The sequence below is a fragment of the Danio rerio genome, chromosome 13, assembly GCF_049306965.1.
Source record: "Danio rerio strain Tuebingen ecotype United States chromosome 13, GRCz12tu, whole genome shotgun sequence".
In the NCBI taxonomy this organism is placed as follows: domain Eukaryota; kingdom Metazoa; phylum Chordata; class Actinopteri; order Cypriniformes; family Danionidae; genus Danio; species Danio rerio.
The window spans coordinates 12,395,001-12,422,037 of NC_133188.1; the positions used below are offsets into that span (position 1 = coordinate 12,395,001).

Consider the following 27,037-nt stretch of genomic DNA (forward strand, 5'->3'; position numbering starts at 1 on the left):
AAACATGGTTGTTCTCTACACTGGTTGTTGAGTAGATGTTAAACAGTGGGCATCGTGGCACTGCATTTAAAAGTTTGCAGGCAGTAGATCAAAAGGAACAACACATTTAACAATTGTTCATTGTTGAATTTTTGCAGGCAAACTTTGGTTATTTCAACAGACATCCATGCAACCGAAATTGTGTCTGAAAGAGAATGATTTCCAGTCAAGATACCACACTATGTTCAAATTGAATTCACCAAACAATGAAATAATTCATGATGAATTGATGAAACTGAACCACACTGTTCCAGTTACTATGACCACCTATGTGAAGCTGCTTTGACACAATCTACATCGTAAAAGCGCTATACAAATAAAGCTGAATTGAATTGAATGATTTGTAAAGCTGACATTATCAACTGTCACTCACTTTGCAGAAAGCAAACTTGAAAAATCAAGTGCAATCACAGTATAAGAGTCTATCAGACTGCAGATAGAATGACCCTATAATTCAAGTTATGATATAAAAAATTGGAATGTATATATTTTTTTGTTTATATAATGTACAATCCCAAATCAGAAACAGTTGGGACAGTATGGAAAATGTGTTAATTTTTGAATGTGTTACAGGTCTGAATAAAAGGAAAGGATGTATTTCTACAAATGAAATTAAGTTGACTGGACAAAACATTAAATATATTGTGTTGATACTGTCTGCAATGAAATGATGTAAAATAATTTAAGAAAAAATTAAATAAAGCAATTAAATAATTTAAGCCAAAATAAATTTAGAGATCACTTTCTTTTTTTATTTGTGTTTTCCATACTCTGCCAACTTTTTCTGATTTGGGATTGTAGTTAAGCAATATTTATCCTGGTAATCACATGCAACTGCAACAAACGAGGTTATCATTGTGCGAGTTACATTTTAGACACAATATTGTTTGTTTTTCTCAGCGCAACACTGTGGTACTTCATTCCACTATGAATTTATAAGTCAGTGATTCAAAAATCCATTCATAAAGAAAGTCACTTGCAACTTTTGTATATAATTCAGCAGTTTTGAATGAATCCTTCAAAGGAACGATGCAACTAATCATATATTAATTGACTGAATGATTCAATAAATCAGAGGACAGAATTGCTGTCCCTTCCAGGCGGTTTTCCTGTCATAATGATCAATCCGTGACAATATTAAACCAGCTAAAATAGCAGCACAAAAACACACTCATTAAACATGGTTTAATAGTTTTTGTTATTCACAATAAAACCAAATAAAAAAATCTTTCAAAATACTGAGAGTGTTTGAGGTTTGCTTCTACATGAACCCTTGTGCACTGTTCAAATTGACTACCCTTTGGTTATGTTCGTGGCTGTATTTGCCCTATTGACTTCCATATTAATGACATTTTTTTATTGCAAAGCCATGACCACAAATAGTAATGCATTTTTGATTGTTGGTGTTTTTCCCTGTTTGGAAGAGGTAAAACCTTTCTTTTACACAGTTGATCATCAGTTGGCAGTATTAACCCCTAGATAGGCCTGCGCAAAAACGTTTCTGGCTTTTATATGGAGTTCTATGGAGTAAAATAGCAGATTATAGTGTGCATGCATAAATAAACTTACTATGTTTACCGTGTTCTGAGCTGCTTATCTTTTATTTTCTCAAACATATCAAGGTAAGTGCGCAAATGTCTCTCTCACGCACAAACTATATTGTACATACCCACGCCACATACATTTGTAAATGTTCATATCTATTTGTATACCCTTTTATTGATAGAAAGCTGTACATATAGTCACCTATTGTAAATCTATTTCCATAGTTAATACAACCTGTATATAATGTTCAAGGTACGCCCATCTGTAAAGATCACCATCGCTTTTCTATAATTGCACTTCATATATTATACCTGTATCCTGCACTTGCTGCTATTGCACTCCTGGTTAGACGGAAACTGCATTTCGTTGCCTTGTCCATGCAAATAATGATCAACAGCAAAAATAAATACATTTACATCTTCCCAACAGAAAAAAAACAAACAATTAAGAATGCATGATTATAAGGTGTCATGGATTTGCAATCAAAAAATGTGATTATAATGGAAGTCAATGGGGCAAAAACAGCCTGAACAAAAGAAAGGGTAGTCAATTTGCCCAGAGTGTATTGTTGAATTCCTGAAACTTTAAAGCATTTTCCCCAAGACATGGATCAAAATAAGATTTGTCACCAAAAATCATTCCATTTGCTGAAACTAAGGACATATCTCCAAATTAAGGTGATATATCCAGCTGCAGAACCACACACGTTTTAGGATACACAATTTCCACCACAAAATCTAGGCAGGGCGAACCATATATGGCCAATGACGCATTGGTCATCGTCTTATTTTTCCTGTTCATATCGCGACTAAGTCCTTAGGCCTACTATTGTACCCCATGTAAATTTAAGAATGTCAACACGATTTATTGACCTATGTGCAATAGTTATTAATGTACAAAATACTACAAATACAAAATTTAAATGTATTTTTTTATGATGTTCATTTTAATAATATTTTTGCAATAATTAACTATACCATTTTGACCATAGTTTGAGGAGATATTTAGTTAGTCATTTCAACCTATTGTGTTATATTACTGTACACACCTACCCCAACCTTAAACCCAACATCGCAGTACCCTGGTGTGTTTTATGGCCTGTTTCCACTGTCATCTTTTAAAGGCTTGCGTTTCCACTGGCAAAAGGGTACCAATGGTTTTCAGCTGACGTGATTCTTGCTTGAAATGTCAAAGTAAAGCTGTATGGGTCGTTCATACATCATATGAGAAGCACTTCTCACAAAACAGATGTTTTATACACATAAACACTTGTGTACAAGTGTTCATTACTAACCTTTCTATGAACATGATCAGATTATAACTGCAGATCAATAATAAAAATAGCCTACTGTTGCAACTCAATAATAAATTAAAATGAATGTTATAAATGTAACACATATGAACAAATACACCCTCTTACAGTCTCTTATATGTTACCAATTACAGATAATCTTCACGCAGCAAAGATTTAGTCCTTATTTGGGTTCAAAAACAACATGCAACATATAGCCCACAGTCAGAGCAAACCTCTCATCTGTGTCTTCAATCCTCACCAGCACATGTAACCTCTGTTAGAAAGTAATTCCGTCATTCCGAGTTCATAATAGTCCAAAAGATGATGATAATAGTTAAACACAGCAGTTTGTTTATGGTTTAGGTTTCTAAAAGAATCATTTGCTCCTTTGTTTTTTCCAGCTTCTCCTTTGCGTTTTCGCACTTTACACACACATTTGTTCATTTCTGCAAGGATCGGGTGTCAGAAGCACTTCAATAATCATGCCCACATTATTATCATCAGTTCTAGAAGTTCTTTATTTCAAATACAGACGTGCGGCAGGTGATGGCAAGCTCTCTGAAGAAAGTGAAACTGATCGCACTTTTAGACGGCCTCGTAAAACAAAAACAGGATATGGCAGATTCTGCTCTTCTTGGCTTTGTAGCTGTACATCAAGGTGATGACCAGGTTTGTCTGAGCTTGGGTCGACCATGGCTCGTTATTATATGTATATATTATTATGGTGTAATGTCTCGGCTGTGCTTTTAAAAATGGCGGTTCCTTTGTTTTCATTCTCGTTAGTTGCAGGAGCTAGTGAGGCATCTCTGTAAACCAATAGCATCCAGTTGCTTGCTAGTGTTTCTAAAGTGCTATCGCAGAGCAACACAAACAGCACGCAGAAGTATAAACGCTCAGCTACATGCATTGCATGTGCCGTGGGTCATGCCGATCACATGACGCAGAAGTATAAACCAAAATTCAGTGAAAACGGGCCATTACACCTACTCCAAATCTAAACCTACCCATTACAGTAATGAAAAAAAACATTAATTAATTTTGTACATTCGCAAAAATTACGCTATATTTGTGTGCACATTCTCAGTAACTGCAGCTGTAACACTAATAGCGTTAACCTATGAAAGCCTAGATTTTGTGACTGGGATTGTGTGTTCTGAAATGTGTGTGGGTCTGCAGCTAGAGATATATATATATATATATATATATATATATATATATATATATATATATATATATATGAGCAATATCACACAAGTAGCAGTGCGATATGGCTGTATATCGGCACTGGTGGGAGGCGTGCGTTGGCCGAGTACCTTAGTGCCCCAACCAGTGCCGATATACAGACATATCGCACTGCTACGTGTGTGATATTGCGTTTATACAATAGTTTGACGGCATAATTGTGTATATAAAAACTAAATCAAACATGGAGAGTCTGAAAAACCCTTTTGTATGAGGAACTACTTTCTTCCGCATTGGATTCAAATCATAAGCTGACAGTTAAACAGCTGAGCAAGCATCTTTTAAACTTTAGATCTGTAGTGTCTGCTTTTTGTTGGCTGTATGTGGGCAGAGTAATACACAAAGAGTAAAGAGGCTGTAGGAGTTCTGATATTGCAGAATACTGCATGGCTATCAGCCAATCAGATTTGAGAACCAGACAGAACTGTTGTGTGTGTGTGTGTGTGTATATATATATATATATATATATATATATATATATATATATATATATATATATATATAAAACAGGGTTTACTAGCTCCCATTTACTAGTACTTTGTGGAAAACTGTAATAAAAATGAAAGGTGATAGAGACAATAAAGGTTTTTAACAGAATCAATAAATATTAAAATATTTTACAAACCGTCCTAAGCTCGAGAAAATGCTCCACGTCTTCATCTTCATCTGCCTGAAATGTGTAAAATGGCACTCCAGAAGACAACTCACAACCTGAGGGACACAAAACCACAGTTTTAAACACCTAACCGTGCAATTAACACATTCATTATTCATGTTAGTGCAGAAATCGGCTAAATATGAACTACACTTTGCTGCACACTAATCCAGGGTGTGTTTAATAATCTTAATCATCACTGGCCACAATTCTGAGACATTTCTGACAATGCAGGTGTCCCACGTGTGTTAGCTTATCTAACGTATAAATCACGCAATGGGTCTTACTGAACACGTAGCTTTCCAGCCGCGAGCGCGAGTCCACTACACTGTCTGACGCTTCGTCCTCCACAAACGACATTACTGTTCAAACTGTATTAATATCGCTTCAATAGAGGGAAAATATCCACAGTGCTATGAGTGCAGGTCGCGTCGCGTCTTCAAAACACACGTGACGAGTACGCAAAAAACGTCGCAGGAATCATGACGTCATCCGCATGCACACAAAAGCGCAGTCTTCCTGAATAATAAAGCATCTGGCCTCCAATTAAATTTAAACAAATGTGAACTTTTAGCTCTTCACACTAGTCCAGATCTATCCCTGTTTAACATCCCAGTAAAAGAAACTGTGAAATATTTAGGCATTGTGATCTCAAAAGATTCAAACATTAACATCAAAGAAAACTTTGAAAATAAAGTACATAAAGCTAATGGTATCCTGAATTGGTGGCTGCAGAGAGATATTTCAATTTTTGGACGAATTCTTCTATCCAAGGTTGAATATCTGTCAAAACTAATTTATCCTGCTCAGGCTTTAGCTCCCTCTTCAGCATTCATAAAAACAAGTAACCAAAAAATGTATGACTTTATTTGGAGACAGAAAACTCATTATATTAAAAAATCTGATATTATCAAATCGTATGAAGAAGGTGGTCTTAATATTATTGAGTTTGAAAGTATGAATACTATGTTAAAACTGAAATGGCTTCAAAGGTTTTTGAGTAATACTGAAAGTTTCTGGTACACTGTTCCTTGTGCCTTGTTTAACAAACTAGGTGGCATCCGATTTCTTCTCAGATGTGACTTTGACTTGCCTAAACTCCCAGTGAAGCTTTCAGCATTCCACCAACAAGTCTTGCTGTCTTGGAAACTAGCGCACACACACAATTTTACACCTCACAATACCCCTATTTGGAATAACAAGTATATTCTACACAGGAACAAATCCATTTTTTATGAAGAATGGTTAAATAAAAACATTTGGTCAGTAACAGACTTAATGGATGGAAGGGGCAATATTCTAGATTACAATACTTTCACTCTAAGACACGGATTTGCTTGTCATCCAAAGCAATTTTTCACTGTTATTAATGCTATACCCTCAGGTATAAAAATGTTAATGAAAAGTTACCTATCCTATTCGAAGATTACTCCAGTCCTTCCCTTATTATATACTGGTGAGATTGAATTTGATAATAAACTTTGCACTAATAAACATTTAAGACAAATTATTATCCAATCTTGTTTCCCTTATCAAGTATTAAGAAATAGGTTATTTCATTCAATGGATAAAAATACTGTTAAATTTTTTAGAACAACATATCTTAAATTTCCAATTCTCCCCAAGGCAAAAGAAGTACAATTTAAAATATTTAATGATATATACCCTTCTAATAGATTCTTACACCTAAAATTTAACTTAGAAAACTCACCATGCCATTTATGTAAACACTTTAGTGAAGACACAGAACACATATTTTTCTCTTGCAGCGCCGTTCAATCATTTTGGAAAAAAGTACAAGACTGGTTGATAATAAAAAACGTGGATGCTGAAGGTTTGACTTTTACATTACAAGATGTACTATATGGAATTACTAAAGATTGCTCTACTTTGCACGATTTGATAAATATGATAATTGTGTTAGCCAAATATTTTATTCATAAATGTAGATATTTCAAAACACCTCCATTACTTATTGTATTTAAAAAAGAACTTAAAATATTTTCAGATGCCCTGGTTAAAACGAAAACCAAAATTGCCTTAAAAATGTTCAATTTATTTGTAGTATATAACTTGCCATAGTTGATATATATGTTGTACTTAATTTTTATTTATTTATTTATTTAAATTTTGCGTTTTCCTTTCACTCTTGGATTTATTTAACTTGAATGTTTTTTGTATATTACATTTGTATCTTTGTATATTATTTTGTGTTGTGCCTTCCATATATGACACACAAGTTGTAAAGTTGAATCCCATTTTGTTGTATTTGGATTTTGTATTTTCAATAAAAAAAAAAAATAAAAAAAAAAAGTCTTCCTGAATAATAAATGTCACCTGAATAATAAATGTCACATTAAAGGCATTCCTATCGCTTTTATAATTAAATAAATAGTTTCTTATTCTACCCTCGTAACCCCAACTGTCCCTCCTGTGTTAACTGAAGGCTGTGATTTCAAAGTAAAGTTTCAAACAAAAAGATTAGAAATCTATTTAACAACATTATATAAGTTATCCTCCAGCAGTGTAGAAACTCAGTTTCACATAATTTCTCTGAAGATACCATCCACATAGTTAGAACTAAATATTTAAACTTTCATCTTTCTCCAAAAACTAAAGAAATTCATGTTAAAACTCTTGTCAAGTGAATATTTAAGAATTAGATTTGGATTTCAGTCTGTTAAATGTATGTTTTGTGATGATTTTGAAACAACAGATCATTTATTTTTTTCACTGTATGTTTGTGGATGCATTATGGTCAGATGTTTATGACTGGATATACCCAAAGATTCCACACTAAATAACATTGAATGTTCAGCTGACATACGACATATTAGCCAAAATTTAACCAAATGAACCAGAACTAACCCTATTCTGGGCCACAGTTGGCTTTGATTCTTGCACAGATCCGGCCCACTCCAGACACTTACATCCGGACCACATATTGAATGGAATGATGGCTCTAGGGTGGTCCACTCCTGTTTGTATGATCTGGACCAGAACTAACCCTATTCTGGGCCACAATTAGCTTTTATTCTGGCCCAGATCTGGCCCACTACAAACACTTACTTCCGGTACTACATATTGAATGGAATGATGAATCTAGAGTGGTACGTTCCTGTTCGTCAGATCTGGGCCACAAATACTCCAAAGCAATACCACATATTAGCCAGAATTTAAAAAAATGAAGCAGAACTGACCCTATATTGGCTCAGATCTGGCCTACTCTTACATTCGGACCACATACTGAATAAGATCATGGGGTGGTCAGCTCCAGTTCATGTTTCAGTTAAGACAGGGAACTGAAAAAAACTAAAAACAGTTCAGTTATGTTTAAGATACTCTCAGACCTCAAGAATCAGACCTTATACCTCAACAAAGGTAATTAAAATAATTAGGTAATTAAAATAAAGGTAATTAAAACAATTAAAATATTTCATGCTGCAATACACATTGGGCGTGGCAGAGTACAAAGCTCCCAGCATGCATTGCAGTGTGAATACATTCTATAGCGTATTGTCTATAGCTCAGCAGTTTTCATTATTTGCTGTTGATTCTGCTGTTTATGTTGACGTTGTGGATTTTGTCACTTTTAATATCCTGTTTGTGAATTGTGTTCATTTTATGCCTAATCCTAAATAGCTACTTAATTACAAATAAGATAAAAGATATTTCATTTAGAATTATTCATCGTGCATGCCCAGTGAATACTCTCTAAATAAAATACAAAAAACATATTGATACTATGTTCATTTTGTAATTAACTCAGAGTCCCCAGTTCATTTATTTTGGCAATGTATTCTTATTTGCTTTGAAAAGATTTTCCCCTCTTTGTAATTAAAAATGTTGATAAAGACCTTTCCTTACTATGGGAAAATGTTTGGTTTTGTTATATGCAAAACGGAACAGTTTCATGAAAATAAAATATACTTCCTTAATCTTCTTATCTTATTAACAAAGTTTGATATACATAAATGTAAAATGTACAAACCAAAAACCTTTTTAAAATATATTTTGCTTACAAAAATGCAGTTTTACTAAAAAAAAAAAAAGCCTTAAAACCACTGAAATTTGTAAATGATATATTTTTTATGAATATAAACTTTATTGTGTGATGTGTATATACCCCTTCTGTTTTTGTCTTGATTTCAACATTTTTTTTCATTTTCTTTATAATACTGTGATTGTATATTCTCACTATATGCATAAAAAAGAAGCTACCAGTGATTAAGAATGCGTTGAATCATTTAATATGTATGATTTTATGCTTATTTTTGTATGATGTTTAAAGAAAAAGCTTAAAAGTCAGGCCCAGATACATTTTTCTAAGTGAAAATGTATGTTTCTGGTAGAACCTCCCCCAGAAAGCATTTTGCACATGACTCAAAGATCACAGGTGATTTTCTATGTAACATTTTAATAACCATCTTACTTACATACAACCCTTACAGAAATTACAACTATATTACATATACATAATCATAATTACATCAAAGTACAGAAAGGTCTTCAACTCTTTAAACAAATGCATTGTATGACCTTTAAAAAAAGAAGAAACAAAAGCCCTTTACACTTGGATGTGAATAACCAAAATCAAATGACTTGAGCAATAAGCCATTAGGAATAAACAATAAGCAATTTTGGAGTACAAATATCTCTTAAACAGGGCTGGGAAAATGTGACAAAAGGTCAAAACGGTTGACCTGCCACATGCACAAAATGATTATAGTTTTTTTTTTTTTTTTTTAAATCCCACGCATTATTTCAAAAACATTACATATGGAAATCTGCAGGAGGCTTTTGTGCTAATCTAGTTTGATGTTTTGTTTGAGGATACAGCACGATGATAGATATTTTACAAAAAAAAGTTAAGGTTTAAAAAGGGAAAACAGAATAAACCGTCTGCATTGCATCTAAGTAAAAGAAAAAAATCCTGATGTCACGTTTATATAGTGGCCTTCAGGAAAAAAACACTGCTTCAAACTGCGGGGCTTTTAAATATATTCACAAGCTGACACTCATAATAAACAAGCAATGGTGTTGTGGTCTTTAGGCATCAGAAAAAAAGGACATTGGGTATTCCAAAGATAATCCATGAATGTACCTTCATTAAGTTTTAGATTTCTCTCGAATTAGAGAAATTGTGCAGGGCATTGGTCTTCAGGGTTAAGATAAAACAAAAAGTTCTTTTCGTAAACAACACATCAGCATCTCACAATCCTAATGCAACCCTGTTACGCCTCAGAATTGTATAACTCACCACTAAAACAAAGGCAGAAGTGTGCAAAAGTACTCGTCATTACCCTCACATATATTACATAGAAGGGCAAGAGCCATAAAGCATTTTTTGTACAAAACAACAAAACGTATCGTTAAAAGATACCCATGCTAAAGGCTGACACAAAAGCATCCCATGCAGTCTTAAATCAATGAATGTGTATGGTTCGACTCCACTGACTCCTGCCTGCTCAGCACAGAAAGTTCAGCTTCTGTTTTCTTTTCTTTTTTTAAAGAACACCCAAATCTCAAAGGACAGCTTTAGCCTGCCGTATTCCCCGTATGAGCCCACCGACACCGTTTGAACCTGGAAAACTGCAGAATTTATTACAACGTCCGGGAAAGCAATAACAAAACCTGACCGCCGTGAAGTCTAGATTATTGCTTCGAACACTGTAGAAGTACTGAAATTAACAATTAGGAACAGTAGGGTGTTGACGGCTCTTATCAAGTAATGGTAAACTTTTAGTCAGGAGAATCTAGATGTTAACCTAAACATGCACATAACGCTAACCGCAACTGGGTCACATCTAAGAGATTTAAGTGGGTTCGGTGGCACTCGGCCAACTCAAGCAATCCACCGGAAAACAGTCAGAGTAAATCATGCGCTCCGAATTACTCTTGCAGACTCACTTCAATTCTTTTTCCATTCTCACTTTCAAACTCTGAGCATCCACGGCAATCTGGCAAAGTGAATCAACAGCAGCTAAAACTCTAGAAGTGCACTGGACGTAATGATGTGAATCAGGCTACCTTTACAGGCCTAAACAAGTGATGGCTGAGATTACAAAACATGAGATTTACATGAACAGGTAGCAAGTTGGGGCCAAAGCTTTGTGCATTTTCTAAGAGGCTCCTTCTGTATGCTTTTGTTTTTTTTTGTAGGGGGGGCTCAGATTCACAAACTCCTCCCCATAATAATAATGTCTTTTGGAAATCCCTCCATCTTGGCCACTTCAAAGCAGCCCAGTTTGCTATAAAAGTCCAACATCCTTTTGTCAATCTGCCGGACCTCACAGAAAGCACCATGTGAGCCTGAAGATTGAAGAGAAAAAGATTTTTATGAAGCATTTAAACAGATCGGTGAAGCATCATTTAGGTAATTATTGATTTATTATTGTTTAATAACTATGCAATTACTATTACAGTTAGTAACAAATTTCACATGCCGTACAATTTTACCTACCATTAGCTTTCAGTGATGAGAGAAGACAACCCATCATGCTTTTGGCAACACTGGGGTCAGTGACCTTTGCGTGAATATCTACTTTTATGAGTGATGGGAAGTTCCTGAGGAATGATTCTGGCAAACCGTCTTCTTCCTCATGAAAACTCAGCATCATTTTCTGTATGGGGGAAATAAAAGATTATTGTTGCAATAAAGAGGATTTTATTCAAGTTTACTGAATAATAGAGATAACAATATATCGTAAGAAATTGCGCCAAAGAGTATTGCTAAGGTAAACGATATGGTTCACAATATTGAGCATGTTTTATCCAATAGATAATATATATCTATCAATATATATATATACACACACACACACACACACACACACACACACACATACATATATACATATATATATATATATATATATATATATATATATATATATATATAGATAGTTGAATTCAGAATTATTAGTCCCCCTTTTATTTATTTATTTTTTTTCCAAATTATGTTAAACAGAGCGAGGAAATTTTCACAGTATGTCTGATAATGTTTTTTTCTTCTGGAGAAACTCTTATTTATTTTATTTTGGCTAGAATAAAGCAGTTTTTAATTTTTAAAAAATAATTTTAAGGACAAAATTATTAGCAATTTTAAGCTTCTTTTTTTTTACTGTCCACACAACAAACAATAACTTGCCTAATTACCCTAACCTGCCTAGTTAACGTAATAACCTAGTTAAGCCTTTAAATGTCACTTTAAGCTGTATAGAAGTATCTTGAAAAATATCTATTAAAATATTATTTATTGTCATCATGGCAAAGATAAAATAAATCAGTTATTGGAAATGAGTTATTAAAACTATTGTTTAGAAATGTGTTGAAAAAAATCTTCTCTCTGTTAAACAGAAATTGGGGAGAAAAATAAACAGGGGGTCTAAAAATTCAGGGGGGCTAATAATTCTGACTTGACATTAACTTTTTTTGATCAGGAGGCACTGTGGCTAATAGATTTCCAATGTTACTAGTCACTCACCATTTTTACAAGCCATCATTTTGTTGCTGGGAATATATATTCTATATGCATAAATCTGATTTTGGTATGCTAAAATTGCTTGATTTAGATTTTTTGTTAGGTCCACATGCCCCCTCATTTATTTCACTTCATTGTGTGTTGTGTATGACAGAGCTCAATCAGCATGAGCATATGTGTTGTGGTTTCATAGTGTCATATTGCAATTTGTTTTTATTTCAGATGAATCTTCAGGGCTAATAAGGATAAACCAATTTTTTCTGTGGCCACATCAAACTAATTATTTCCTCGCCACAAAAATTTATAATAAGTCAAAACAAGTAAAATATAGCTCTATACATACACTTTTTAATAAAAAAAAAATGTTCTTTAAAAAAACAAGACATTTAAAAAATGGTTGTTATGTATCTAAATGCACAGTAGTTTGTCCAGACTAAAGGTTCCAGATCACCAGTTAACTATACATAAATGGGGTGTAATCTCCTATTAAAGGAATGTTATTGTAAAGAATGATAATTAAAACGTATTAATAAAATTACTAGAAGCAAAAGAAATCAGGTAAAAAACGATGTGCGATGATGAAAGGATGATAGTGTGCACACAGTTAACGTTAGGCCCATATATAATCTGTTCAAAAAATGGTTAAAGCGAAAGCAGCAATGACGCTTGCAAAAAACTGGAGCTCTTGAAAGCAGTAGGATTTTGAGTGAGGACAGCCTTTGTCTCACTGATAGGCTCCTCTCATGATCCTCTCATTTGTTAGTCACCTGCTTTCTTTTGCACGCACAAACAATTATTAGTCGTGCTGATTGCATTTGCAAGCATATCGTCCTAAACTAAAGTTCTAATCTTTAGTGACGAGCCAGCACTGGCAATTTAAAAAGTATTTATTATAAATGAAATTATAATAATGTTATCCATAATATCATATTGCAAGTTAAAAATCAAGATTGATATATTATTAAATAAAAAAAAAACAAATACTATAGATGCAACTGTCCATGTATGCGTTTATTATGCGTTTCAAATTCTTTATCAGTTTTTCCAACCACAAAACACAGAAGAAAATGCCAAAAATAACCCATAAATTTGAAACGAAAATTTAAATGTTTACCGTCCACATTTTGTTACTTTACCAGAGAAAACAGATCTATAAATATTTCCACTATAGGTTAGCTTATAGATTTAATTGATAATAACCTGTAATAATGTCTCATTTGATGTTTTTAAACAAATGTCATGAAATCAAGTTTGTTGTGATTTATTATAGTCTAACAAATGACTGAAGAAAAAGCTATCCAAAAACTACCTTGTGCAAAAAACATGTTTGTACACATTTTACATGTTATTGAAATGTAAAAACTATTAGATCAGAGAAAAACATGTTTTTTTTTTTATTTGCAAGGCAATGATGTATAAAAAAAGACATGCTGACCTCAGCCTCTGAAAGGTCCTTCTCTGCGTCTGGCTTGATGTATTTCTCCTGCATGAACGGAATCCAACTAAGCTTACATTTCTTCACGAAAGGCTTGACATCCACAGTGCCCATAGCATAGCCACACACACCTTCCTCATCCTCAAGCACAAAGCCATAGTCTGGACTGAGTGTCAGGAAACCTCCCACTAACCTGCAATGAGCCAGATCGTTAATAACAAGACTTTGAAAGCATATACAAAACACGTTAATGTCACTAAAAGAAACGGAAGCTCAAACTGCACCTGTCTCCAATAAGGTCCGGTGATTCATCTGAGAAAGAAATGCCCTCACAGCTCTCAGTGAACATCTCCTTGCAGATCTTATAGATGGCAGACTGAGGAAAGAGAACAGAGATGCAGTGTGAAGGAATCTGGCAGCTCTCGGTCCACAAATCGTGAGCCCTCTAAGGGCTAACAGGTGGACCAGACTGCTGTTTCAGCACAACCCTTCAGTTGATCTGCAAATAAACCTTAAAGCACAGCGTAAACTGGGACACCTCAGCTGGGAATACACGCAGCCGACAACAACGTTTTATTTAGATATAGAACTCTGGATCTAATGAGTTTTCATACAGCAGACATTTGCTGTAGTCAAGCCTTCAACAAAGAACAAAAGCAAGATACAACTAGTTTGATATAATAAAAGACCCAAAGTTAAATCTTTAAGACCTTTGTATAGGCTTTAAATACAGCCATTCTTGCTCATTTCAAATAGTTTCTGAATATTTTTTTCATTTGAAATGTTTTTCACTATTAGTTCAATGAATTCAACAACTCTTGATTACAAACAACTAGCTTTAATCTTCCTTAAGACAAATGGTGCATTGCAACCTAATCCAGAGCTATTTACAAATTAGTTGATTCTAGCCCCTTACAGTGGACTTATGCATGTAATCAATAACCTTTGCTTACTAGTATTTTGTAAAACTCTCTTAAAGGGGTGGTCCACTACGATATCATATTTTAAACTTTAGTTGATGTGTAATGTAGCTGTGTGAATATAAACACCACACTCAAGACACTCAAAGTTCAATCCACAGGGAGACACTGCTTTAACAGAGTTAGCTTAGTATAGCCTACAGGGAACAAAGTTTTTGGGACTTCAATAAAATACATTCGGGCTAGTGGGATTACAAAGGCTTCCAGTTATGAGATTTCACCTCGTGCACACACCCTGCGCAGCAGAGGGGTGTGGCCAGAAATGCTGTAATGTTAAAGCAGAGAAAGCTAAAACGCCATCCAAACACTGCAATGTCCACAGAGCTTCTTCTGTTTCTGTAGTTGGGCTTCCAAAGGACATGACACAAAGAAAGAAGTGCTGACAGTTTAAATTTAAATATGTTTAGAAAAATTTCCAGAATCTCTCCCAGTTCAGTGCTGAATTTTACTAAAACTCCTCTAACTGACGAAGCTGTGGATTGTGAGCTACAACCTACAAGTATTTTTACTTGTTAATTTTGAATAATTACATGCAGTTTCTAGCGTTAACGGTATGTTGTAGCGAGCTATTTGGCACTATTAACAATTTAGCTACAAATTTATATTTATCTGTCAAACCACTGTAAACAGCCACAATCTTCAGCAGCGCGTGCAGTGTCTCTCTATGCAGCTGCTTTCTGTGCATTCTACATCTCAAATAACAAACTCGCTAAAGAAATGTTTGCATGTTACTTACACATGCTTATTCCGAATATCTGTGAAAGACACTTGTCAGTTTTATTTTAGAGAGCAGCCATGAGCTGTGTGCTCTTCATTTCTGTCTGATTCAGTCAGCTAACACTGCTAACAGCTGCTCTGACTGGACTGTCTACACAGAGCAAAATCGCACGCTTGTAATGGAGTGACGTGGAGCCAATGCGGAAACCACAGCACATTATGTTAGCGGTCCAATCAGAGCCCCTTGAGGGCCAGCCTTTTGGAGGAACTAGAAAATATGATAGTAGTTTTTATGTTAGCCGAGTAGCTGTGTACTGTTTAATCAAGGTAAGATTTATGAAAAAATAGCATAATTTTGAAGTATGAGCACACATTTCTTTGCATCTTTTAAACTCAACCAAGCCTTAAAAATACACTGTGAACCACCCCTTTAAAAAGTAAAAAATGAAACAGCACTTATCAGTGGTTTGATGTCGAGCCACAACCTACCTCATCTTTGGCAAAGTAAGGCCTTATGGTATAGATTTTGGAAGTTGGCATTGATGGCGGTGGCTGGTAGAAAAGATCGTTTGCTCCATCAATTGGCAACAGTCTCTGTGGAGACCAAAGCAAAAGCATGACACAATTTAGTATCTCTCTTAACTTGACCATGCGACTCCACTGCTACTGAAACATCAGCCAGCATGAGTGAGTTTACATGCTCCAGCTGATCCAACCCCACACAAAGAGCTGAACAAAAGTATGCCTAAACCTGGCATGGAAACTATTGTCTATGCAAGTAAACGAGCTTCTCTGGTTGGTCAGTGTACAGCAAGAGCATGTAAAACACCATACTTAACATACGCACCAATGAAAATCATTTTTCAACCTTTTTTTTTTGTTGAGAGAAACCAAAATAAAACAAAAATGCGCAGGCTTGGTCTGAGAAAGGCTTAACTGGCTAAAGGAGATGCTCCTTTCCCACTCTTTTATTTTTTTCGCTGCGCAAGAACTTCCTGTTGAGAAAAGGAATGATGCTGGCGCGACGCAAAACTCCATGACCAAATATTTCCAGTGAAAAAGAGTCATACATTTTCCAGTCCACTTAAAATAGCCAAATCATTTAGAGTAAGAGTTAATTGAGTAGGAGTGGATTGCTAACCATTCATTTGTTCATAGAGCTTTGAGCTGTCATACTCGCAGGTCGCATGCGCAAACGCAGAGCTGAGGCCGCAAGCGCAGACAAAATGTGGCGATAAAATTTGCGCTGTTTCCTGCAAAGAAACAAGATGTCATAAAATAAAACCTAGCCATGCTGCGCCATCGCGAGCGCAAGGGGAAAAGCAGCATCTCATTTGGGCAGCTGCTGAAAGAAATCCAATTTTAGGCTGGGTTAGACAACACCATCACCCCGAACACTGAATCTGATAGTAGCTTTTTACACGTCCGAAAAAGAGCCCAAGTGGCTCAACACCCCTTTGTGTTTTTTCTGTGCAGCTGCAGACAGCTCACCTCAAACAGACCAACCCGTGGTGAATTGCAACCATACCAACATCTAACACAAACGAAAACATATCTTTGTGAAACATTTTGCGGGAAATTCAATTATGGATACCTGGAACTCTCCTGCTAGACCGCCCCTAAAGGCCCAGGGCTCTTGGTCGCCACTTAAGAACTGTGCTGACGACTGACTACGACACCCTGTTGAGATCAGATCCAAGCGGAGAACGTTATGTGAGGGGCTTTCTGGCATAATGAGGGGGAAGGGGTATTGAACAAAAGTGTCTCATTTCCAAATAAAAATCTACAGTCATGGAAAACACCGCAAGATTTACAACAGTGAACAGCGTGGACATCTTCTGCCTAGGGCTCAAGCAGCTTCAGCTTACAATGACAGAGGGCTCACACTGAATGTAATGCCAGATTTGGGCACATTACTTTTTCCCCTCAAGCCTTATCAGATTCTCAAAGAATTATAATTAAGTGAGGTTCAAGATGAAAAGTAGATTGAGACACAAAGCAACTCTCAATTCAAAGTCTGTTACGAGGATATGGGATGTTCCAAGAATTATTTGCTGTCTTGGTTTATGTTGGTTATACATCGTCGGTTCGCTCGCTGATACTAAATAAGCTTCAGCTGTTCAAGCCCACTAAATTCTAAGCTAAATCTGAAGTCACATTTAAACCTATCTGCCTTGTCACATGACTATCAAGGGTTCTGCATCAGCCACCACTGCGGACGCTTTCTAGGATCAATTTAAAGTTCATGCAGAATTGTACATGACGATGGAGCAGATCTAGCAAAACACCGGCAACAACTGAATCTTTCCCATCTATTTGTTCCTACAGCAGATGAGTGCTGGTAAGCAGACACAAGCTCTATGCTGCAAGTTGAATTATTCAGTTTCTAAATAGTAGTACCAACGTGAGGGGATGAGGACTGAGTGTCATGTAACAAGACAAATGCAGCGCAAATCGGAGAGAAAGTTCTCCTCATTTCAATTTGATCATACTTGAAACACATCCTGTGGTGAAATGGCAAAACACACACCACACACACACACCATCTGAGGGGAATTTAACTACATCCAATAAAGTTTTTTTTAATATGCGTGTAATTATGTAGTCTTATTATGCGTGTGCAGGGCTCTATGATTTCTGATTTTGGATGAAATGGCAAAATTAATTAACAGAATTTAGCTTTTTTTAAATTTCAACATCAAAAGTTGCGATTAGGTGCTGTACACCTAATCAAATCATGATGAGGACTTGATTATGATGTTATTATTGAACAGAACACAGAAAAAATTATTAAAATATAAACATTTTCCTCTGTTAAATATAAAACTGTTCATCCATGTTTTCATCTTAAATAAAATCAAATATGAGAAAAAATAAACACTTCATGATTTCAATTAATAAATGAATTAGACATGCTTTCTGATACTAAAATTTATTTTAATCATTAAAGTGCAGTCAGATTGATTTCAGAATTAGAAAACTGAATGTAGTATTCAGGGTAAAAACAAAATGTAAATTTGAAAAAAATAAATAAACAGATAAAGCAGATTTCATAGAGCCCAATGCGTGTCCAGATGATTCAGACAAGTATATCAAGTTTCCCCTAAGATGATGTGGTAAAGTTGGTCTGAGCCATTTCATTTGGGCCTACTGATAGAAACAAAAACCATGTTAGAGCTGCCAGAGAAAAAAATTGGGGGGTTAACACCTAACACTTGAGCTATCGCTGCGCAAATGTGACTTCATACACAACCCTTTCCTTTCCTGAGATATTGAAATAAAATCATTTGGGGACATAAAGAAAATCAAATCTATAAACCCCCAAAACAAAAGTACTGCAGCACTGTGCGTGCATACATCGGGCACTGTCCGTCCAATAGCAGTAGAAACTTGTGCCGAGGATTCTTCCATCTGTACATAATGAAGGGAAAAGACAATAAAAGAGCTCATTAGTAACTGATCTCAGCACAACAGCAGCGAACCGCTGACTGAATGCCATCTGCACTGCTTTGGATGGGGTAGAAACGCTGGCTGAAAATGCCCTGGTATTTGGACTGTCCGTGCAAACAGAGGCTGAAAAGCATATTGTGAAGGGACAGTCCCCAACCAAACCCTGATGAATTTACATAAAAGGCAGTTAAATAAACATCCCCCATTTGTTCATTGGGCATGGTCTTACATAAAGAGAAGCCTTTATGGGGTTTTCTATGAAAATGAGTCAAACGTGTTTGATTCCAGTTTTACTCTAGTACCCACTTATTAGTGCAGCATATTATATACTTGATTTCCCCCTCCATCAGCTAACAACAACTTAAATGCGGCATGCCAGTTTTGGTTGCTGCCTGCTGTGTTGCTTTGTTATATAGCTGGACAGAAACCTGTGAATGAAATGTGGTTACCAAGGTAACCCAGGCCATGCTGGTGCTATAATTACTCAAGCAACTTCCAACAAAACCCTCATTTAGAGCAGAATCCATTACTCTAACTGGACTGTAGCGATGCCCAGAAGCTATATGGATAACAAACACGGGCATTCTCAGCAAGTGACAGGTCTTTCAATAAAATCATCATAAATAAAATGGCTGGCTAATGACCCAAGCGCCTCTTTGATAGGAGACCCTTCAGTTCGCTGACTGTGCAAAGGAATTTAGGATCTTGAGAACTGCGTACAGTTCACAGAAACGTAGACCAGACCAGTTCAGTTAGAGTAAAGCATGTGCTGAGGATGTTTGTGGAGTATCTCTCTGTGATGTACATAATCATACGGCAGATGATGATTAATTATATACATTATATTCACTCATGACGCACCAGAATAGCCTTATACAGCCGCCTCGCTTTTTCAAGTTCGCATGCGCGGCGCGCTACAGCATTAGGGGCCTATTTTCCTCCATGATCACATCCTTGATCGAAAGAGATTGCAACAGATGTTGCAAAGTTAATGCACAATAATACTGAACACACAGCAAGCAGCAGGAACCACCCTGGCAACTGTGACCACAGCAGTCCAATTCGCACTACCAGATTAAGATGTGCCTGAAGGACAGTGAGTGGCTAGCAATGAAGACAGCATCCAGTCAGTACAGGAAAACAGGACATTATAAAACAATTAAAGAAAATCAAAAGTGCACTACACCTAATTTTAGAGATGGCAAACTTTGCCCAATACTTTTTAGTATTGCATGTAAAAGCTCTCCATAATTTGAGTGAGAACTGAGGTCTAATATTAAAGTAAAAAAAAGTGTTCATTTATATCTGATAACATGTTCTGCGATCTGTTAAGAAATGTATTTAGAGTATCTGAAATCGTAATATCACTACATAAAAATGCGAAGTATGAAGATTAGATTTGAACATTACATAAACAGATGAAGATGTGACGGATGTGCTTATTGCTTTGGATTCTACTGAATAAATGTAAAATATTTGATGGGCATAGCTAGAGAGGCAGGAAAGAGATGTGTGGCCATACCTACCTAACCACTGAACAAATGATTTCACCATTGAGATGATACTCTTTATATCCCAGATATAGGGATACAGGTCATAAAGAATGGTCCTGTTGGCGGAGTTTGAGAGTCTGGTGAACATCTGCATGACAGAGCAGCACATCTCCTCAAAGTTTTCAGCTCTGGATTGCCACTCAGTTACCTGTATATAACACAAATAATCACTGTTACTGACACACTATAAAAGTTCTACAGCTTTAATTCAGTTCAGCAGCAATTGCTAAAAATATATACAGATGTAATTATGTATAAAGCGTTTTTTTTTTATTTTTATAAAAGCACCACCATGTGGTGGAAATAATTACTGCACTTCCACCATTTTGTCTGGCTAAAGTCTATTGAACACATTTTAGTTTAGATTTATTTCAACATGAATAAAAAAGTTATTATATTTAAAAAAAAGAGCACATATTTTAATACAAAACATCCAAGATTTGTATCAGTAAAAAAATTAGCAATTTATAATTTGGATTTGTTTACAAACAGGATTAGATACATACAAAAAACAACAAAAACGTTGCTTTGTAAAATGCAAAAATGCATTTAAAGGCATGTCTGTTAGATTGTACTCATTCTTCTGACCAAACTGACAGTTTTTAAAATAAGCCATTTCTCACCTTCTCTGGATCCTTTGCTTTGGAGTTGACACTAACATAATTGCTATTGGCTCTCAACCAGTTAAACTCTTTCAGCATCTGTACTGATTTTGGACCATGTTCGTAAGGCAGGTAGAAAAGTTCAGCCAGCAGCGTCAGATCCTCCAGAGTAAGTGCCTCGGTAATGAAGAGTGGTTTCTCGTTGGGGCCAGGAACAAACACTTCCTTATTGAGCTGATCATCTGTTTGCATCGGTGCAATATCACTGCCTGAATCCTCTTGAATGGACATTTCTGGTGATTTGGACTCTGTCAGGCTCTCTTTATCAGTGTCCATAGGTTTGAGATCTTCCGTCATCTTGGCTTTGACGATCTCTGTTAGAATCTGGTTGACATTTTTGGTGTCCTCCACCTCGTCGTGTTTCTCCACGACCATCTCCATGGGTTCTTCATCAGACTCCTTCTTCTCCACCTCCTCTTCTTCTTCTTTGCCAAGCACATGTGGTTCATCAGAAAGGGGCAAAACCGGACTCATGATGGGCTGTTGGAAGACTGTGGTCACTGTAGTGGAAGTGACCAGGGTGGATGCAGCAAGAGTGGGAACATCCATAGTAGTGCTTTTTGTTCCACTGTGAGGCACTTGCCGGCCTGCAACAAAAAGGAGAAAGGTTAAATTAAACACCATCAAATTCATAACAACTAATATCCTATTACAAAGTATTATATGTAAAAAATAGTTACTGTTGTACTGATGAGGGACGCCAAACTCGCTCAGCCATTCAGTGAGAGCTAGCTTGAGTGCAATCTGTGGGCTGTAGAGGATATCAGTTTCTAGCTCCTCATCACTGCCCTCGTTTTCCAGCTTTATCTGGATGGACACAGTGCTGTCTTCACTGTCAGCTAGATACAGAAATTAAAAGCCAAGATTAAATTATATGATCAAATATAATATGCTACTGTTCAATAAAGATGAATAAAGAGAAACTAAAAGTGAGTAAACAGCATTTTTACAGTTTTTCATAATGCATGCTCAAAAATGATAACAATATGATTTTTTAAATTCAAAATGAAACAAAATATGTGATCATATTATATTGTGCATGCAGAAATTCAATGTTAATTGATATACTTGTATAATTTAGGGCTTTAATAATTTAGGTCATTAAACCTTGAAAAAGTGCAGTCAGTGTGAAAAGCCCTTTACACTACTTGACAAAAGTCTTAACGCCTATCCAAGTTTTAGAAACTACACATAATAACTTAAATTCTAGTTGATCATTTGATATCAGAAATGGCTTATAAAAAGGCAAAAGCCTCTAGATTATGCTTATTTTACCAAAATAAAATATGATCATGCCTTGGTTTTTTATTAATTGAATTATGTCAGCAAGGACTCACTTTGCTTAGACAAAAGTCTTTGTTCTAGTATAAAAAACAAAGCCATGCTGCAGTGGAAAAAAAACTCCCATGAGCTTAGTCGACTGCATCCATACATCTCTGCAATGACTCGAATAACTTATTTATTAATAAACTCATCTGGAATTACAAAGAAAGCGTTCTAGCAGGACTCTCAGAGTTCATCAAGATCCTCCATCTTACTCCAGACATGCTCAATAATGTTCATGTCTGGTGAATGCGCTGGCCAAGTCTGGAGCACCTTGACCTTCTTTGCATTTCATGAACTTTGATGTGGTGGCTGAAGTATGAGGAGCGCTATATTGCTGAAGAATTTGCCCTTTTCTGTGGTTTGTAATGTACTGGGCAGCTCAAATGTCTTGATATCTCAGGCTGTTGATGTTGCCATCCACTCTCTTGCACATCCCATACAATATAACCCCAAAATATAATTTTTCTTTCACATAACTTGACTGATTTCTGTGAGAATCATGGGTCCATGCTTGTTGCAGTAGGTCTTCTGCAGTATTTGTGATGATTGGGATGACACTTTTCCAAAGGATCAACTAGAAGTCAAGTTTTATTTGTTGCTCTTACAACTGGGATCGGCGACAAGACTTTCGTCAGGATTGTGTATTTCACTGTAAAAACTAATAAAACCCTCGAATTTGATAAACAAACGATTTATTACAAAAACAGCATTTCCATAAAGACATACTTACTCATGACCACATCTTTCCTCACTCCATTCATGTTAGACTTATACCATGTGGCTAACGTGTGAATAGCCACAAAATTAGACTCAAATTCACAGTTGGGGTTGGTAAGGACTCCTTTTAGCCGAGGAATGAGTTCTGTAGACCGGCCTTTATAAGGTCCCAAGAAAAGTCTCTTTTGATCATAGTCATTAGCATGGATGTTGTCCCAGATTACAGGAGCTCTCCTTAGTATCTTTGTGACTTCTTCAATTGATTCAACGGTTATGTCTTTAGATACTACTTTGGGACCTGTCAAACACAAATAGTTTTTTTTAAATAAAATAAATCTTTAAACTTGATGAATGAAAATACAGCTGTATGCAAATACAATACCTGTCCATAACACCTCAATACCAGGAAGTAGCTTTTCACCTATTGTGCGCAGGTAAGGCGATTGTGACACATTTGGATAACAAAATGTTCCACAATACTCTGAGGAAAAGGAAAAATGAAGTGAGTGTGATAAAGCATAAGAGTGAAACAATGTAGCAGATGTCGTCAAATAAAGAAATACGGTTTATATAATTAATAATGATAATCTTACCTGTGGGGCAAAACAAAAATATTTCAGGTTCTCCCAAATATTGGAAGATCTCATTGGTGACAGAGACTTGGGCATGTGCAAAAGAGCTGAATACCTCCTTGTCAGCCGGACACATGTTATGATCAATGTCGTCAAACAGTAAGGCAAAGGACTTGCACCCAAAATGAGTGACCTGCACAAAAGACAGATGAAGATTTAGTATGAATGTCATAAAAACACTGAGACAAGTGAAGCTTCTGAAAAGGTTTATTCATACCTGGTCTAATTTCCTTTTAAGTGTCGACACTTCCTTTTGATTTGAGAAAGTAATGTCCAGGCCCGGAGAAATGGCATAAATGAACTCAATCCCATACTCTTTAGCAGCACTTATCAAAGTTGTGAGTTGCTCTTTAAAAAAAACAAGAGAGAGAATTACACTCAAACATTTTAAATCATTTAAAATGTTTAGAACTTCAAATGACAGGATTTATTACCTGCTTCCTCAACAGAATACATTTCTCTCCAAAACATTCTGTGTTTGTAGTCATCTTTTGGGGCATACAAATATGTGTTCAAGCCCCATTTCTGCTGCCTGAAACAACAAATAAAATAAAAAAACTCAGATAAATACCAGAGTCCTGTTGAATACCCCTCCCCCCACTGGACTGTGTTCACACAGTGGTTTTTGGTTCTGAACCCTGGTATGTTTACATCATCACAAGGGCAGATGTTACTAAGTAACACCAGTGCAGTGGAAGCCACGAAACAACTGGATATCATTGCTAGGATGCCTCAAAGATGAACTTTGCACTTTAAAATGTAGCTTTACTTTTAATTTGCCAACACTGAGCAGCACATGCATCTATTTATCATGAATTTAATGTAAAAGTTAAAATAAGCAAGAGTCATCTTGTGACATAACATCCTATTTGGTTCAGTCTTTAATCCATTTTGCATTCATATTTTAGTCAAACTGCACCAAAACTTGTCTAGAAATGGACTGCAAGTGCCGTGTCAGTGGTATTGGACTGATTGTTTGCTGTGCACCAAGTTCCAGATGACAGGGTTTATATATATATATATATATATATATATATATATATATATATATATATATGTGTGTGTGGTTGTTATTGTGTTTGTCTACACTATACAGCCAAAAACACAAGATAAATGATGACTCCTGCTCAAGTGCATGTTTTGCCGGCATGCATGCTTGCAGTCTACTACTAGTGTACTATGAAAGGGGCTTGACATATCACAGGGAACAATGCAGAGTACTCCAGAAGTCCAGAGAGCAACTATGGCTAGCCACATTTCTGTTTCCAAAAGTTTGTTTCAGGCCATTTATATTCACCAGAATTTCTTAATTAAACTGGGGTCTTTGGCTTGTTTAAAACACCTTTGCCAACAATAACCATAAAAATACTTATGCGTTTTAAAATAAAAGTGCACTAACGTTAGTGTAAACGACACCCAACTGAACCAAACCTACCACTCGTGAGCACACGCTATATGCCAGAATACTTCCGGTAGAAAAAACAAAATTACATTATAGTGAAACTATGCAAAATAACTACAAATTTAACCCATGCAAGCACAATTAAAGAAAGGAATGGGATAAAAGAAAATGGCAGGATAATGGCACATGCTTGCAATACCTCCTGAAAAGCTCTTTCCTTTGTTCCATAGTCCATGGCCGTCCATAGAAGCCTGTTGTGAGCAACAAATACAGAAATGAAAATGTTTTCACAAACACGACAAATTCCACACACACATGCGACAAACAATAAATATTAAAAAAATTATAAATGTTATATTTGTATGTTTTTTGCGTTAAACAATGTCGGTATCTAACTAACTGAAGCTATTGTAACAGCTGTTTCCACCTAAAGTTTCATGGCATTATATTGAATTTACGTAAATTCTCACCCTCCACAACACCGGTGATGAATTTCCTGCGGCCTGTTCGCTCAATCTCGATGGTGGGCTCGTCAACTGGACACTGGGTATCTGCAACCGCTTCCACTGGCACTGGAATAACTTCAACCTCTGGCTGCGACGACTCGATTATTTTGTCTTTCTGAACCATATTGAATCGTTCCTAATAACAGTTGTCGTAGATATCAGATTTGTAATCAGCCAACGCTTTTCTTCCGCAGGAAAACAGACTCTTCACCCAATTCAGTTTCTGGGTTAGTAGGCCATTGAGTCACCGGTAGGTGGAAATTCAGTCGGATGAAACTGAAACGATCTGCATGAACCAACTGCAGATGTTTTCGTTTTTTATCACAACAGTCATTCGCGTACAATACTGATTTCTTTCTGGACTGTATGTAGTCCGTTTGCGATCTGTCTTTTAACGATGCGTTAGTCTGTACCGCCAGTTAACGTTAGCATAACCCGCTTTTTCTCTTTTCGCTTTAGTTCAGTCACGTCACATCATGTGCGGAAAATACATTTATGATTTAACCAAGCATCTTACTGTACACATGCTTCGCGTCTTCAAAAAGAGATTGTCTGCGTAACGCCGCGTTCATCGACAGTGTTTAATTTTGCACTCTTCTTCCTGTTTACACTTACTGCGCAGGCTCAGGAAACTGGTTTGAGCCAGTAACGGACGGTTTGTGCGAGTCTGAAAACAAATCTCTAGCCTGCCTCTTAAAGGGGCAGCAGCGAGAATTTCAGCTTTTGTCGAGTTTCAGTGAGAATCGTGGATGGCAAAAGTTAATTTAATTCATCTTATAAACATTTAGAATAAGATAGATACATGTTTTTGCTAGGCCAGACTCTGCTGTGTTGTTGAATTATAAAAGAGACAACAACATAGTTACAACATTATTACAACTATCACCACTAAGTTACTACAAAAACAAACAACAATGCAATGTGTTTCTTGTGTAGTTTATTAGCAATGTATTCATTTTGACAAATAAATCAATATGCATAAATTATAGTTAGAAATTAGCTTGTGCATCATTTCAAATCTCTTTCCACTTTTTGTTTTAATCCAAATATGTATTTTGACAAAATGAGCATTTTTAGGCTAAGTTTAATAATGATTCCTTTCAGAAATGTTATATTATGTACATAATAGTTTAAAGATTAACACATTGTATTAAAGTAATGCTTTGTAATCTGTTGTTGGGAAGACTTCAATACTTTTTTTAATGTAACATTTATATTTTTTAGTTTACCACATTAGAAGTTGCATCAACTGCATGAATCTTCCAATTAAAACCTGTAAAATGCTGGATTTCTTTATCAGCCACATTAGCAACTAGTTCTCTACACCTCACAAACCTGGCCATTGTCCTCAGCAGTCTTTCTCAATTACCAGCTGTCGCCCTAGATTATTCTTGACAGC

At 36.0% G+C, this 27,037-nt stretch overlaps 2 protein-coding genes across 4 annotated transcripts in view; both read right to left on the minus strand.

The window, feature by feature from the left end:
* Positions 1-5,236, minus strand: part of npm3 (nucleophosmin/nucleoplasmin, 3) — a 9,812-nt gene extending 4,576 nt beyond the window's left edge. Inside the window, exons 1-2 of the mRNA NM_001013484.2 lie at positions 5,063-5,236; positions 4,746-4,831 (exon numbers count right to left, since the gene is read on the minus strand). Coding sequence (NP_001013502.1) covers positions 4,746-4,831; positions 5,063-5,135 — 159 coding nt within the window. The 5' untranslated portion in view covers positions 5,136-5,236. The remainder of the gene's footprint in view (positions 1-4,745; positions 4,832-5,062) is intronic.
* Positions 5,237-9,175: 3,939 nt separating this feature from the next.
* On the minus strand, positions 9,176-26,278 carry oga (O-GlcNAcase). 3 transcript variants are annotated; one of them, XM_009307206.5, is made up of 17 exons: positions 25,603-26,262; positions 25,332-25,383; positions 24,165-24,262; positions 23,948-24,078; positions 23,692-23,863; positions 23,481-23,579; positions 23,112-23,396; positions 21,736-21,894; positions 21,017-21,642; positions 20,367-20,541; positions 18,748-18,801; positions 16,985-17,070; positions 15,880-15,984; positions 13,978-14,069; positions 13,694-13,886; positions 11,239-11,398; positions 9,176-11,087 (listed from the first exon to the last, which is right to left on the minus strand). In XM_009307206.5, the coding sequence occupies exons 1-17, from the start codon at positions 25,760-25,762 to the stop codon at positions 10,951-10,953; spliced, it is 2,784 nt and encodes a 927-aa protein (XP_009305481.1). In that variant the 5' UTR covers positions 25,763-26,262; the 3' UTR covers positions 9,176-10,950. The 3 variants fall into 3 exon arrangements, 2 of the variants coding, with proteins under 2 accessions (XP_009305481.1, NP_001292485.1); NM_001305556.1 differs by lacking the exon at positions 18,748-18,801 and having other exon boundaries at positions 25,603-26,278; XR_012388429.1 differs by lacking the exons at positions 16,985-17,070; positions 18,748-18,801.
* Between the last annotated feature and the right edge of the window lie 759 nt (positions 26,279-27,037).